The 13550-nt window shown below is 34.1% G+C and overlaps 2 protein-coding genes across 2 annotated transcripts; one reads left to right on the forward strand and one right to left on the reverse strand.

The window, feature by feature from the left end:
• Window positions 1–630: 630 nt before the first annotated feature.
• LOC105330224 (putative malate dehydrogenase 1B) lies at window positions 631–4486 on the reverse strand. The gene is made up of 7 exons (XM_011431826.4): window positions 4348–4486; window positions 3564–3676; window positions 2364–3309; window positions 1849–1998; window positions 1457–1587; window positions 1074–1191; window positions 631–944 (listed from the first exon to the last, which is right to left on the reverse strand). The coding sequence occupies exons 1-7, from the start codon at window positions 4367–4369 to the stop codon at window positions 811–813; spliced, it is 1614 nt and encodes a 537-aa protein (XP_011430128.3). The 5' UTR covers window positions 4370–4486; the 3' UTR covers window positions 631–810.
• Window positions 4487–4704: 218 nt separating this feature from the next.
• Window positions 4705–8806, forward strand: LOC105330223 (MKI67 FHA domain-interacting nucleolar phosphoprotein-like). Its single transcript, XM_011431825.4, has 5 exons — window positions 4705–4868; window positions 6663–6797; window positions 7290–7398; window positions 7581–7798; window positions 7997–8806. Exons 1-5 carry the CDS (start codon window positions 4761–4763, stop codon window positions 8591–8593), a joined length of 1167 nt encoding a protein of 388 aa, XP_011430127.3. The 5' UTR covers window positions 4705–4760; the 3' UTR covers window positions 8594–8806.
• Window positions 8807–13550: the final 4744 nt, after the last annotated feature.

The raw sequence follows: 13550 nt of genomic DNA on the forward strand, positions 1-13550 counted from the left end.
AATACAAACCCATTTGTGATTCGAACAAGCAGATGGGGTGTTAAACATTGTAATAAACATTATGTTTCTATCAATAAACTGGTCTGATTTATTAACGTTTTGATTATTACACTGTGGAATTATTTAAACTCTTGGGGGCCCAATTTTTCATAGATTATTGGTTTTTGAGTTGTTATTTTGTTGAAGCATTGGTTTTCAGTTTCAGTAAGAAAGATAATCTTTCTAATTTGTTTTTGTCAAGGATGTAAAAGGGGGAAAGGTTACCTACAAATACCATGAAAAATTATCACCATGAATTCTAATGATTCCACAATATGCTGGTTTGATACTTTTTATATCTAAAAATTGAACAGTAATGAGGACTGGGAAATTGATTTTCAGGATGTGAAATTGAGACAATGAAACCACAAATGAACAATTTTAAAAACATTTTTACAGCATTGTCTGTATTATATCTGGAGCATGCTTAGGACTATCAGACTTGATCACCTGTAAATGCAAATTTGGGGGTGTGAAAGTAGTGTGTTTTGATCCAAGTCTGTGACTGTACCGCTTTATATTTTCTAAAAAAAAAAAAATGTTCAGATTGTATCCTTCACACTTGCAAGGTCTAGTTCCATCAAACTGGTCTTATGAAAAGTTTGTTGTTTATTAAATAATTTATTAAAGAGCACTTCACATACATAAAGTACAGCAAATGTGACATATATAAGATTTGGTGTAAGAGTTCTCACATTTTCACATGAAGTGATCAGTATCACAGTCTTTCAGCATTATATACAACACACATCATTGTGCATCCTGCAGGGTCTACTCTGGCTTGGCTTCTTGAGTATCTACTGGTGTCTTTTCTTGGTTTTGGAGATGAAGAGAATCAGCCGTTTTCTCCTCGATAATTGTGGCTAGCTTAGCTTCTGTGTTGGAATCACTGTCTGTAGCTTTTTCTGTTTAAGGAACAAAAGAATTAATTCCTATAGTCATATGAATTAATAATTAATAATATTTCATTTGTACTTTAATTGAAAAGAGGAAAAAATCTTTTTACTTTGTTGATCCTTCATTTGGAAGCTTACCTCCATCTTTCTTTTCCTGTTGGTCTTTGGGATCCACGATAGTGACCGTGACCTCACTCGGGGGTGGGGTTGGTGGTTTGGGGGGTGGGAATATCACATTTTTGTCCGCAACGATGTCCTAAAATGATACATTATGACAAAATGTGTAGTTTGGTTGGTTTTTTTTTTTAATTTCATTAAATATCTAAGGTGAAGCATTCTGATTAAAATCAAACCTTTACAAGCTCCTTAAGATTATCTTATGGCAATGAAAATGAAAAGAGAGCTTGTAAATAAAATGAATGTGTTTCATTCTAAGAAGACTGAGGTGAAGATAATATTATCAATGCAAATAAATATAAGTAATCATTTCATCATACAATGTATTAGAACTGAATTGTTACCTTGACAGCCTCTTTGATTTTCTCCTTGACCTCACTTGTCTGATTGATGTCCTGTACAACACACCAGTTTCCTTTGGGACTGATGGTCACTGGGAAAGAACAAACTAGTTCTTCTGGGACTTCATACCAACCTATAATTACATGTATAAACCCAAGTTATATGTAACATTAGCTAGAGTGCATTCAGTTTGATGAATGTAAAGTTTAACACAGAGTTAATGGCGCTGTGTTCGAGTTAACGACCTTTTGAAAAACGGGGCCCAGATGTTTACTGTAAATTCGATCCTATTTTAAGGGAGGACTTAATTTCATGATTCATTTTTCATGCATCATGTAATGTTTTGGTTATATATAAATATATATCTCCATAAATGGTACTTGTATAAACCCACCTTCTGATGCCACAACCAGAGAAAATATTTGACCCTCTGGAGTGCCATTCCACCAGTGAGCCATTGTGGTTTCTATAGCAGCAGCTCTGGACATACTAGCAGAGTGTTTCATCAACTCCTCAGACTTCTGATGGCGGCCCTTCACAAGTTCTGTAAAATTAAGTTTCATTCAAATATTTTGGATAGTTCAGACAAATTTTGAATGACTATAGTCAACAGTGTTTACTATAGATCCTTATTTAACATGACTTGTTTTCATTCCACTTTGCAACCTTTTTCCATCAAATCGCTAAATTTTTATCATAGTTTCATGTAGTTTATACATATTGTCTAAAAAATAAAAGCGAGATTTTAAAATTTGCAAGAAGTGCTTCTCGCAATTTAACACAGATATTAATTCCTCACGTTTAATTAGGAATATATACAGTAATAGAAACAATGAAATCTGGGAGCAAATTTTAGTAAATGAAAGAAAGCTATATATATAGGCTTTCAAATGTATCAGAAGAACAAACCAGTAAATTCATTTTCCATCCATTTTTTATCCCAGATCATTTCAACAGCTGGAAGTGAGAAAGAGGGTGGTCCCCAGATGGCACCATCATATCCATGCACTCGGCACTTAGAAAGGTCAATGTAGGTACCACCATTGATGTTGCCCCAAACTATGAGATCCACCACTCCACTGGGATTCACATTTAATTTCTCTCCTACCACAGACTTTGCATTGTTTTCTAATGTACGTGAAAGTCCTACAATGTTTTGCTTGGGAATGTTGGGAGCATTTTGAATCATCATGTAGATGTTTAGATTTGTTGGACCAGTTCCTGTGAGAAGGACCTTGACCTCTTTTTTGGCCTTTTCATTTATGACCTTGGCATATTTTACATGGTGTTCCACTGACCGTTTAACGAAATCATCTCTGCTCTCTTTCTCTTTCTGAACCAAGTCATCCATCACAATAATTGCATCACATCCTTGAAAAGCTTTGGAAACATCTGAGGTCACAATAATTTCCCGGAGAAGTCCGTGCGCTAAGTCCATGGCTTCCATTCTAAGCCCTTCTAATGATTCCATGTTAGCCTTGTCATCCAAGAGGTGCAGAGAAATCTCAGTTGTTTCCCCGAAGATGTCGCCCCTTGCCATGGCATTGATCAGGTTGTAACAGACTTGGTTTGAAGCATTTGTGATACAAACATTGAGGGGATGGCTGAGAGCCTTGATTGCTTCCTCTTCCTTGTCCTCTTCAATTTTATATGCTTTATTCTCTTCTGCCATTTTTCGCATGTCATCACTGACCTGTGTGGATTGAACGCCATAGTATCCAAAGGCATATTCTTGAAATTCATTGGCACCTCCTATGAGGACCCCTTTTCCACCACGATCAATCAATTCTCTCCATACCAAGGGACACTTATTGTGACTCCATTCTCTTGAACTGCAGGTCTCTTTTAGCCATTTCTTAAAAATAAATATATTTTGTAAGAATTATATTTAGGTTTAAGGAGTGTTCATAATTTGCTTCATCTTTGCATGGTGCATTTTTCAAATATTAATTTTCATGTGTAAGTACATCAATAATGAAACAGACATGCAGAAGTCAAATAAGATATTTTGTCTTAATTCCAAAATGAGCAATATTTAGACTAAATTGATAATATTTAAGAGATATTAAAAAGATATTAAGAGATTTTAAAAAAAAAACATTGACTTACATCCCATTCTTCTGGTTTAATAACAATTTTATGGAGTTGAAAGTCTGGTAGATTCTTCACTAGCTTATCGCCTAAAAGCTCTGATCTGGCATAGTATGGACAATCAGATTTTCCTAGTGATAAAAGAAAAGAATAAGACATGTTTATTAATATTTACATACATTGACACATGTGGAACGGAATGGACCAAATATCGGCAAGCCAGACCAGGCCCCTTGAATAGCTACTAGGGTACTATTTTTATATTAAATCAACTGGAACCAGCATCCAAATGCACCCCTCCTTATTAAACAATTTTCATCCGTAAGAACTCAGATCAACATCCCAGGTTCTTAAATTTTCCCTGAAGTTTTAACCTGTCAGTTACATCGCTGGTTATGCTAGCGATGAGAGAAAAAATTATGGACTAGATCAGGATTCAAACCAAAGTCTCCTGAATCTCTAGTCAGGTGCTCTACCAACTGAAATCTAGATGCATGAAGCTGGCCACTGATTTGGTCTGAACGTCAAACATGCACATTGATAATAATTCATTAAAACAAACATACATGGCCAAACTCTTGAATTCATATATTGAAACTAAACGTGACTGCATTTTACGATAGACTGAAAGCTGGAATTATATCTTCAGCGCTTAAATTTTATTCAAAACATCTATTTTCAACTATTTAATATTTGTCTGGCATTAAATTAATACATTTGGTAGTAAATGACACGTAAGCATTCATCAATTTCGCCATAAACGCTGTTCAAAGTGAACAATTTTAAACTAAAAAAATCTCACCTGCAATCACAATTTTCGCCATGTTTACACAGTTGTCAAGTTTACTCGGAGATTCTCGAGAGCGGTGATCAAAAACAGATATAAACTCTAAGGAGGTCCCGAATGAGACCAGAGTCACTGATTTGGCGAAAATGAAAAATTATCCTTATTATAACTTTTCTTCTTTATTATTTTTTTGATTGTTTTTTTGTGTCATATATTCAACTTTTGCGCCGAAAAAATAAAATGTTTAAAATACTGTTGATAGCTTAATAATGTCATTAATTTACATAGATAAGATTGAATGAAACATTTCTCTCAAGTATGATCAATTTCGGTATTTAGTGAATGTATTTCTGTATCATTGAGGCGCTTTTTGATACGGAAAATTTATCACCGCAATTCGGTTTCTACATGATATAGATTTTTGCAATATGGAGAAAGAAAAACATGTGGTGGAGGGTTCGACACAGAAAAACTTGGCCCTAGACCCCGAGAAGCAAAAGGAGTTTAAGAAGAATAACAAAGAAATTAAATCAAAGGTAGTTTTTGTCATATATGGCTAGAAATTATTCCTGACTTTTACCCCTCTCTATATGTAACCAGTAACATTGGTAACATCGGTAACAATGCTTGATTATGAATAATTTTCAAACTTTGATGTACTTGTGACAGGATACAGTGGTTACTGGTAACACTGATTACAAAATAGGGTTAGGGTTAAGATTATGGTTAGGGTTGCCATTTTAAAATTTGTTTTGGTCGCCAAGGTATAAGTCACTTGTCATGGTAAAAGGCCCGGTACATTATAGAACAAGGAATAAACATATATATGCCTTCTGTAATATGTTTTACGGTGCTACCGCTCTGGCGAGCGCAGCAAGAATTACCTTGCCTTGCATCATTGTCAACATAAAGTGTTATTTAGGTATCAACGATCGTCAAAGAATTTTTGAGACAGTATTGCTCTACAATAAGTATGCCAAAGGTACTAATTTAATAGTTATGATACATACAGCGCACCCCCCTACCCCTATCCCGAGAGAGAGAGAGAGTGTGACCGGTCCTTGTTTGTAGGTGTGTAATTTCCTACTTTTAAATTTAATGGTTTGACTATATGCAATATCTACGGTACATAATTTTTTAACTGTTTATTTTTTCTCTTTATGTTCCTTTTTATTTAGTTCAAAATGTCCTATTGTTTATTTCCTCCCAACTAATATACTTACCTGCCTACTGTATGACTTTGTTCATCTTTGTTTACATATCTCGACTCAATACGAAGGTATGGAAGCATGTAACAAATCTCTTGAGTCTCGCCAAAACATATGCGGTACTCAAAACGTGTCTTCAAACCTTAAAACACCATAAGTTACGAGTTAAAAGTCAGCCAATTTTGGCAAAGCACCACGGGTGAAAACATTAGAGAGCATTATATGGGACATAGACAAAAAAATTTTGCTTGATTAACTGTAGGTTTAGCGCGTTCTTTTTCCCGTGCCCACTGGTTCTTAGAGCTCGCTTCACTCGCTATAACAGTGTTATATATACTATTAATGAGATCAGAAATTTTCGCACAAATTAAGACATGCCTTTGCTTTTCCTTTACTTTTCCTGTGCATTGTGACACTCACATATATGAGAAGTACATCAAGTAGTTGCAAAATCTGACATGTTTGCCAAAGATGCATACGGATACAAAAAAACCTTGCAAAATTTATTTTTAAAAAAAGTATTCTATGTAGGTTAACCACAAAATTCTGACTGCTATATAAATAAAGGGAATCTTAATTTGTTAAAATTTATTTCTTTACTTTTATATTATTTTTTTTGCAATGTTGGACAATATTAGTTTATTTCTTCATAAATCCAAATTGCAAAAATCAAAATTAATCTAAACCCTAGTGACTCTTATACATATTACTAAACTTTGATCACAATCAGATATTAGATATTATATCGATCACAAGCAAGAATTTTCTTAGTCACGAAAATGCAACTTATTCTTAATTTCTGGTTGCAAAATTAAATTTCTGGTCGCAAAAGCGACTGTTTCAGTCCCAACTTTAAGTACTGCAAAAAATGTGTTTAGGGAACAATCACTTATTGTACCTAATGTTAATGCACGCTAATTATGATCTAAGAATATTACAACAAACCTTTCAAAATGTGGAATAACTTTCAATATATAGTGAATGATTTAGTTAAAACATTTATTATGATTGACATTACCCAACATGGGACCCTCAGATGAAATCAAACCATTAATGTTTTCTTTAAAACTCTTAATATAAGATTGTGAATAATTCTATAATTTTTCTTCCTTTTTTGTGCAGAAAGTACCTGGAAAAAAAGAATCAGGAGTAGTGTACCTTGGTCACCTGCCCCATGGGTTTTATGAAAAACAAATCAAGCAGTACATGTCCCAGTTTGGGAAAGTGAAAGCTGTGAAGGTCTCACGAAGCATTAAGGTATGTTTAAGTGATCAATTGCCCTCTGCTTTTTTCATTGGTTCTTGTTTGACAGAATGACTGTGTTGACTTTGAAAAATGGGTACTTTGAAAAATTATTCAAGCAATTTACATTTGATTTAGAAATTTTTTTGTAATATTTCTAATTAGTACAGTACCCATATACTGTCTTATTTTACACTGTATCAATGCCATGCTTTTAATATAAAGATTCATTTTAAAATGTACACCTTAAACAATTTTTTGGTTCTGTGGTAATAAACTGTGTGCGTCACAGAGTATGAATATTTTTAATATTCTTAGAAAGTCTTAGAAAGGATAAAAGTAATTCATTTCTGAATTTTGCATGTTTTGATTGACTAAACATTCACTCGGCACATTATAGTACACTATGAGATTTGGTATTACCACACAGAGTTAGTCAAAAGTTTCAAGTTTTATGATGATAAGGTACTGATAATTCATAATTTCATGTTTTTCTTTTCTTTTAAGACAGGGAAAAGCAAAGGATATGCTTTTGTGGAATTTTATTCAGATGAAGTTGCTAAAGTGGTAGCAGACACTATGGACAATTATTTAGTATTTGAAAGAATTGTCAAATGTAAGTTGAAATCTCCTGAACAACAAGTACAGTACCTTAAGTTAAAACTTTGTACACCAGATGTTACCAAAATGACCATTAATTCAGTAAAATTTAGGACTGAATAATGGATGATGATGTACCTAGAAGCAGTCTAAATTTTACTTGAACTTGAAAATTGATTTTTGGAATTTTTTTCATAGGTCAGTATGTGCCTACCGCAAAACTTCATCCAAAGATGATGGGAAGAAGGAGTGGAGTGTTCAAGCCCCCAAAGGCTCACATCCTGGCCCGGGACAGACACAACAACAAGCATAAGGAGGTCAAACAGGAGAAGACCATCAAAAGACTGCTCAAGAAACACAAAAAGAGAAGTGACATGCTGAAATCTCTTGGAATAGACCTGCAGATGGACAAGCTGGTCAGTGTTTGTTGGCATTTTTTTTTCATGCATGCCTACTCTTTTGCATGGAGAATTTTTAATTCTTTTTGTAATTCTTTTGTTTAACTGATAAGGTGCATGACTTCTTAAGGATTTTTGGAGAATTCAATGTAATTTTGTTCGTTTTTCTGTATGTTATATTTAATTGATGTAATCTTTTGCTTAATTTTCTTCCAGGAAAATGTTTTAACTGCAGGAAAAAAAATTCTTAAAGAGAAAGCCGAAGAAAGAGAAAAGGCCGCCAAGTTAAAGTCCAACTCAGAATCTTCTGCAGAGAAACCCTCAACAGTAAAAAAAACTCCCAAGTCTGCCATCAAATCAAAACCAGCAGGTTCTAAATCAGCCAACACACCTGGGAAGAACAAGACACCGAAGGCACTGAAAGCAACTCCTGTGTCGACGAAAAAGGCAAAGACACCCAAGGGAACTCCTGCCCCAAAGAAAGCAACTGAAGCTACATCGACACCAACAAATGTAACCACACCGGCGAAATCAAAGTTGACAACCCCTGTACATAAACTCACTCCTATGGTTCAGAAGAAGAAGAAAACTTTGTCAGAGTCTTTTAACTCCTCGAGGGATCAGAGCATGGAGGTTCTGATAGAGGACAGTGAAGAAGAGGAAATCTCATTTAAAACTCCGCCACACTCCGTTAGGTCGTCAAAGACGCCAACCATGACTGCCTCCACCAAGAAGAAACGCGCCATGTCTGCCAAGGAAAACAACGTCACTCCCGTCGGAAGGCCTCAGAAGAAGAGAAAGAGTGTAACATGATGCATGGGAAATCATCTGGACTGTTATTTTGTGGTGGAATTCTAAGGTGAATGTTGATGAATTTACACAAATTTTGGGCAATGACACTGACAACTGTGCATCCAAACTGTTCAATCATCATCAGGATGATTAATTTTTATCAAATAAAAATACATATATGTTTAATATTGAACTAGAGAAAATGCAGTTGTACATTTATTGCACATGGGATATATCTGTACATTGTGACAATAAGTATTGCTGCAAAGTGATATGCAGTATATATGCAGTGCCGTATGAAGTAAAAATCATTTGATGGAGGTAATGTTTTACCTATAACTTGTTAATTGTTTTTAAGAGAGATCAATAAATAATAACTTTATGAATAGGTGAGATTGTGTTAGTTATTTGTTAAAGTTATGTATGATTATATTATATGCAACAAGTCTGAATGGGTATGGACATACGTGATATTATGTTACCTGTCATATAGTCCATCATTTAGTACGCAAGTTCTTTTTTGGTCATCATATATCCTCTTTGATATCGTGGCAGAATTTCATGAAATTTTTGTTGTAAATAAGGACAAAACGTAAATATGTCCATATTATCAGGTAATTCTGATATATATATTTTTCCCCTTATGAGCCCTTGTATGCAAGTTTGGCCAAATTTGACAAACTAGACAAAATTGTTACAGAGCAACTTCGTTTGAACCGTTTATCAGAACTTTAGACTACTAAGACATGATAATTATATAGATGTGTATACTCTCATGAAATTTCTGTAAGTGTTGTCTTGTTAAATTATGGTTTGTGAAATTGTTCGTAGATTTCAAATGAAGAGCATATTGTCTGATACCTTCTTAATTGAAAGTTTGTCCTTTAACTTGATACAACGCAAATGTTTTGGGCGCCATCCAACTCTGCCGTCTATAGCTATGCCTCTCGTGTTGATGGATCAATCACTACAGGAGATTTATTGAATTGTACCCCTTCCATTGAGTATATCATGTCAATCTGGCCGTATGATGTACTATTTCTCCCAGCAGTTTACTGGGTTAGAGGAGTTTTCCAGTCGGACTGTAGCTCACATTAAATCCCCATTAGGCTATCAGACTCCGAATTAACCTGCTACCAAATCAGTGACATTTTCAACATATAACCTGCAAGTTCAGATTATCCATTTGATTAAAATATTGGTCCAACATCAACGGCATTAAGTGTACTCAGGTGGAAAAGTATGTCCATTTTCCCACTAAACACTATATATTTCATTTAAAACCAACATTTACAAAGAATGGTTAAAAATAACCCCTTGGCCAATTTTTAAAAGACCATGATTAAATTCAGAATTTTTCTGGCTTTTTTTTTTGCATCATATTTAAATATGTTCCCAACCTTCTTTCCCGATAATTGTTATTAACATTCCAAAGGGAGATTTCTCAGCTCGCATATTGCAAAATGTATATACTTATTGATAAGCTCTTAAAATACAAGTAATGTTTTAAACATAAAATTTTACAAATGAGTTGTCAAAAAATCCAACTATTTAATGTATGTCAATAAGTGCGAATTGAATCTACTTTATTTAATCAATATCTTAAAAATCTGACAAACACTATCACCAGAAAACGTTTTAAAAATGTATTGGTTTGTGTTTTTTTTTTTATAAAATAACAGTGTAAAAAAAGAAAAGAAATAAAATTGACAAACTTTTGGCGCTTTAATGTACATACTTAATCATGTTGTCTCATTCAAGAAACGGTAGACTTCAGACGCTAGTAATGACCATGCAAACAGTCGCCTCTTTTCAACATTACATTGTTTACATGTACACATACAGTCAACGAAACTTCTAAGTGTTCACCCACTATAATTTATTTACCATATCTATAGAAATAAGCTCATTTATTTGTCTCTTTGTCGTGGTGACTGATTTCCACTTTGCTTTCAAATAGATAAGAACGATGCATTGACCTTGACCTCTGGTGATGACCCGATACCTTGACCTTTGCTAACTATCAAACACTTCAGGTTCGGTTGAATTTCGCTCATAGCTTTTGGGTTGCTTTGGGTTGCCGATGGAAATGACGTTACACCGAGAAAGAGAAAACTTTTACCAAATCAGCCTTTCCTTTGTATTGCTCAATATTTAAAACAATGTCGAGGACAAAATAAACAGCAAATTTATAGTGAGTACAATGTGTCGTATCTAACAATGCAGACACCAATATTCCTCCGGCTCTTGTTGTTTTCTCGATGATTATTTTTGCCATCTTAAGTGGATTTCTTTTTAAACTATCAAGATTTATATCAATCGCAAAAAAAAAAAAAATTCAATCATATTAAGCACGCACAGAAAAATACCAAATTCAATCTTTTAATTGACGTTTCGTCACAGGTAATTGATTTCAATCGTTGTTGTCTTATATTATCTGTGCTATCGATGAAAACATATCGGGTACTAAATGTTGAAAATTTCATATTATACCAAGATTTCATTACGTTATTTTCAAATTATTACTGTATATTAATTAATTTTACCTGTATTCTAGTAATTATTTTAAAGTTTAGAACTGCATAATACATGTATCAATGGATCCTTACAAGATAGTGATATATTTATAAATAGTACCTCTGACAGACTATGAAGTAACCTGTACCAAGGTACCCCGGAAGACTAGATGCGAGGTAAAATTGATTGCTTTTAGATTTTAAAAAAATTGCTTGTGTAATCATCTTTTGAACAGAATAAGGACTTAAGATTTCAGACTAGGAGCGTGGGCAGGATCAGATTGCAGGCTGTGATATGTGACCTGTGGATAGGCATGTGAAGATTTTGATGAAGTTCTGTAGGTTGCTCAAATGATTATTGGTAGATACCAAACGTCAATAGGGTGATTAATATCCACTGATGTCCCGGACGAAGCTTCAGGGACACAATTTTTTAATGTTCAATTCACGTTTAGCGGTTACTTTGACCTATTGAATTTCAAATGCACGTGCGTATGTGTAACTAAAGGTAAGAATTGTATACTAGTATATATAATGTCAGTTAGAGACAATGAAAACAGAACTTTGTTTGACTGACGACAGACGTGAAAATATCTGGGTTTTTTTAAGATAGTAATTTCTTCATTCTAATTATCACATTATTGTAAGCAGAATTACAGAGACAGTTTGTGGTGAAAACATCTGGGTTTTTTAAGATAGTAATTTCTTCATTCTAATTATCACATTATTGTAAGCAGAATTACAGAGACAGTTTGTGCCCATAAAAAGAACTATTATTCCTTGTGCCAAGTGTTAACATAACTGCTATCGGAACGAACTTGCGCAATAAAACCTAGACAGAAACAAACCAAAACTGCACAATAATTGATGTCAATGTCTTTTAAACGGGCGTAGACGGTTCATTTTTTCAACGATGAATTATCCTACCTGGAATGATTTTCTTTTTTGAAGTTTGAGACAATGAATTTTTTAAGATTCCAGTTCATGAAATTTATAAATATCCGTAGTCATTGTTCAACTGATTGATTTTCTCTATCTGGTGAAAATTGACAATGTTGAAAATTGACTGCAACTTCATGTTCAAAGTTTTGAATTCTCTTTGAACTAGTAGTTTCTCAACGCGATTTATATGTCTACTTGATTACATTTCAATATTTTTATTCTTTCATGCTGACTTATATTTATGACGACTTTGAGATATTTGAAAAGTCGATGGGCTCTATAAGACAATCATTAATACGCTCCTACCCTGTTAATTAACTGTGTACATACGACTAACAGGACGACCATTTGATTCTCAAGGGGGAGAGGGGGGGGGGGGGTTCGGGCTAGCTTTTTATGACAGATTGATTGATTTCTATTCCGTATTTCGAGTTGACCAAGGTGTCTTTACAGGAATTATTTGCAAAATAGAAAAAAAAACTACGAATACTCAAACTTTAGGGGGCGATGGATTGGGCCCGACAGGCAAATGTTTGAATTTATTTTCAAAAACTGAAAGCAACCCATGTATATGATGATGGTCAGTTTCTTTCCCCACTGATCTTGGCTTAAAAACAAATGTTATCCCATAAAGATACCCCCCCCCCCCCCCCACCCCAAAGTAAAAAAAAAAAACGAACAAACGAACAAACAAACAAACAAACAACAAACAAACAAAACAAACAAAAACATAAACAAAAATGGTAAAAACAAAACACACAAATTAAAACACGCAGAATACAGATCAACAAAAAGGAATCATAAACAAACCCAGATGTGAGAGGATTGTACAGCTGTACATATTAGTCGTGGTTTGCGACGATGGTTTTATATATAGGTACGGTTCTTCAAATGATTCCAGACCTAATGATTAAAATGGTTTCTTGTTTTCAACTGACTCTTCAAACGTTTTAGAACAAAAATTTATATATAGAATTAATTTTTTGTCAGCGAATGAAATTAAATCTATGAGAAATAATATGAAACTACGCCCTTGTCTTTTAAACGGAAAATTGCACAGAAAACTGCGCAAGTAAATACATTTTCAAAAATACTCTTTTAAACAGCCAATCCGGTCCAAACCCGAGGGAAAACAATTTTCACACGGAGGTAGTCCTCGAGCATAATTAGTAAGACAATTAAGTAGAGAAAAGTACATGTTTTGGTATTGACCAAGTCAGCATCACGTGATATAAGGGTAGACATTGACATCATCCAGACATTTTATAATCCTGTTTAGTCGGATGTTTCACATGGTTTATTGTCAGATGCTCCAAGATAAACTCTCACGAGAATTCTAACTTTGTCTCCATACCTGATTGTCATCACGTAAGATTTTTCTTCGTCTTTGCAAGAACTATAGATTATATATAACAAACAATCTCAGTTGCTGTTTATCGAGTGTTGATATCACACACACGCGACATACTAGCAGATATAATTATGTGGAAATATTTAATAATTTGTAGCGGGCTATGTGT

The sequence above is a fragment of the Magallana gigas genome, chromosome 5 (genome assembly GCF_963853765.1).
Source record: "Magallana gigas chromosome 5, xbMagGiga1.1, whole genome shotgun sequence".
Taxonomy (NCBI): Eukaryota; Metazoa; Mollusca; class Bivalvia; order Ostreida; family Ostreidae; genus Magallana; species Magallana gigas.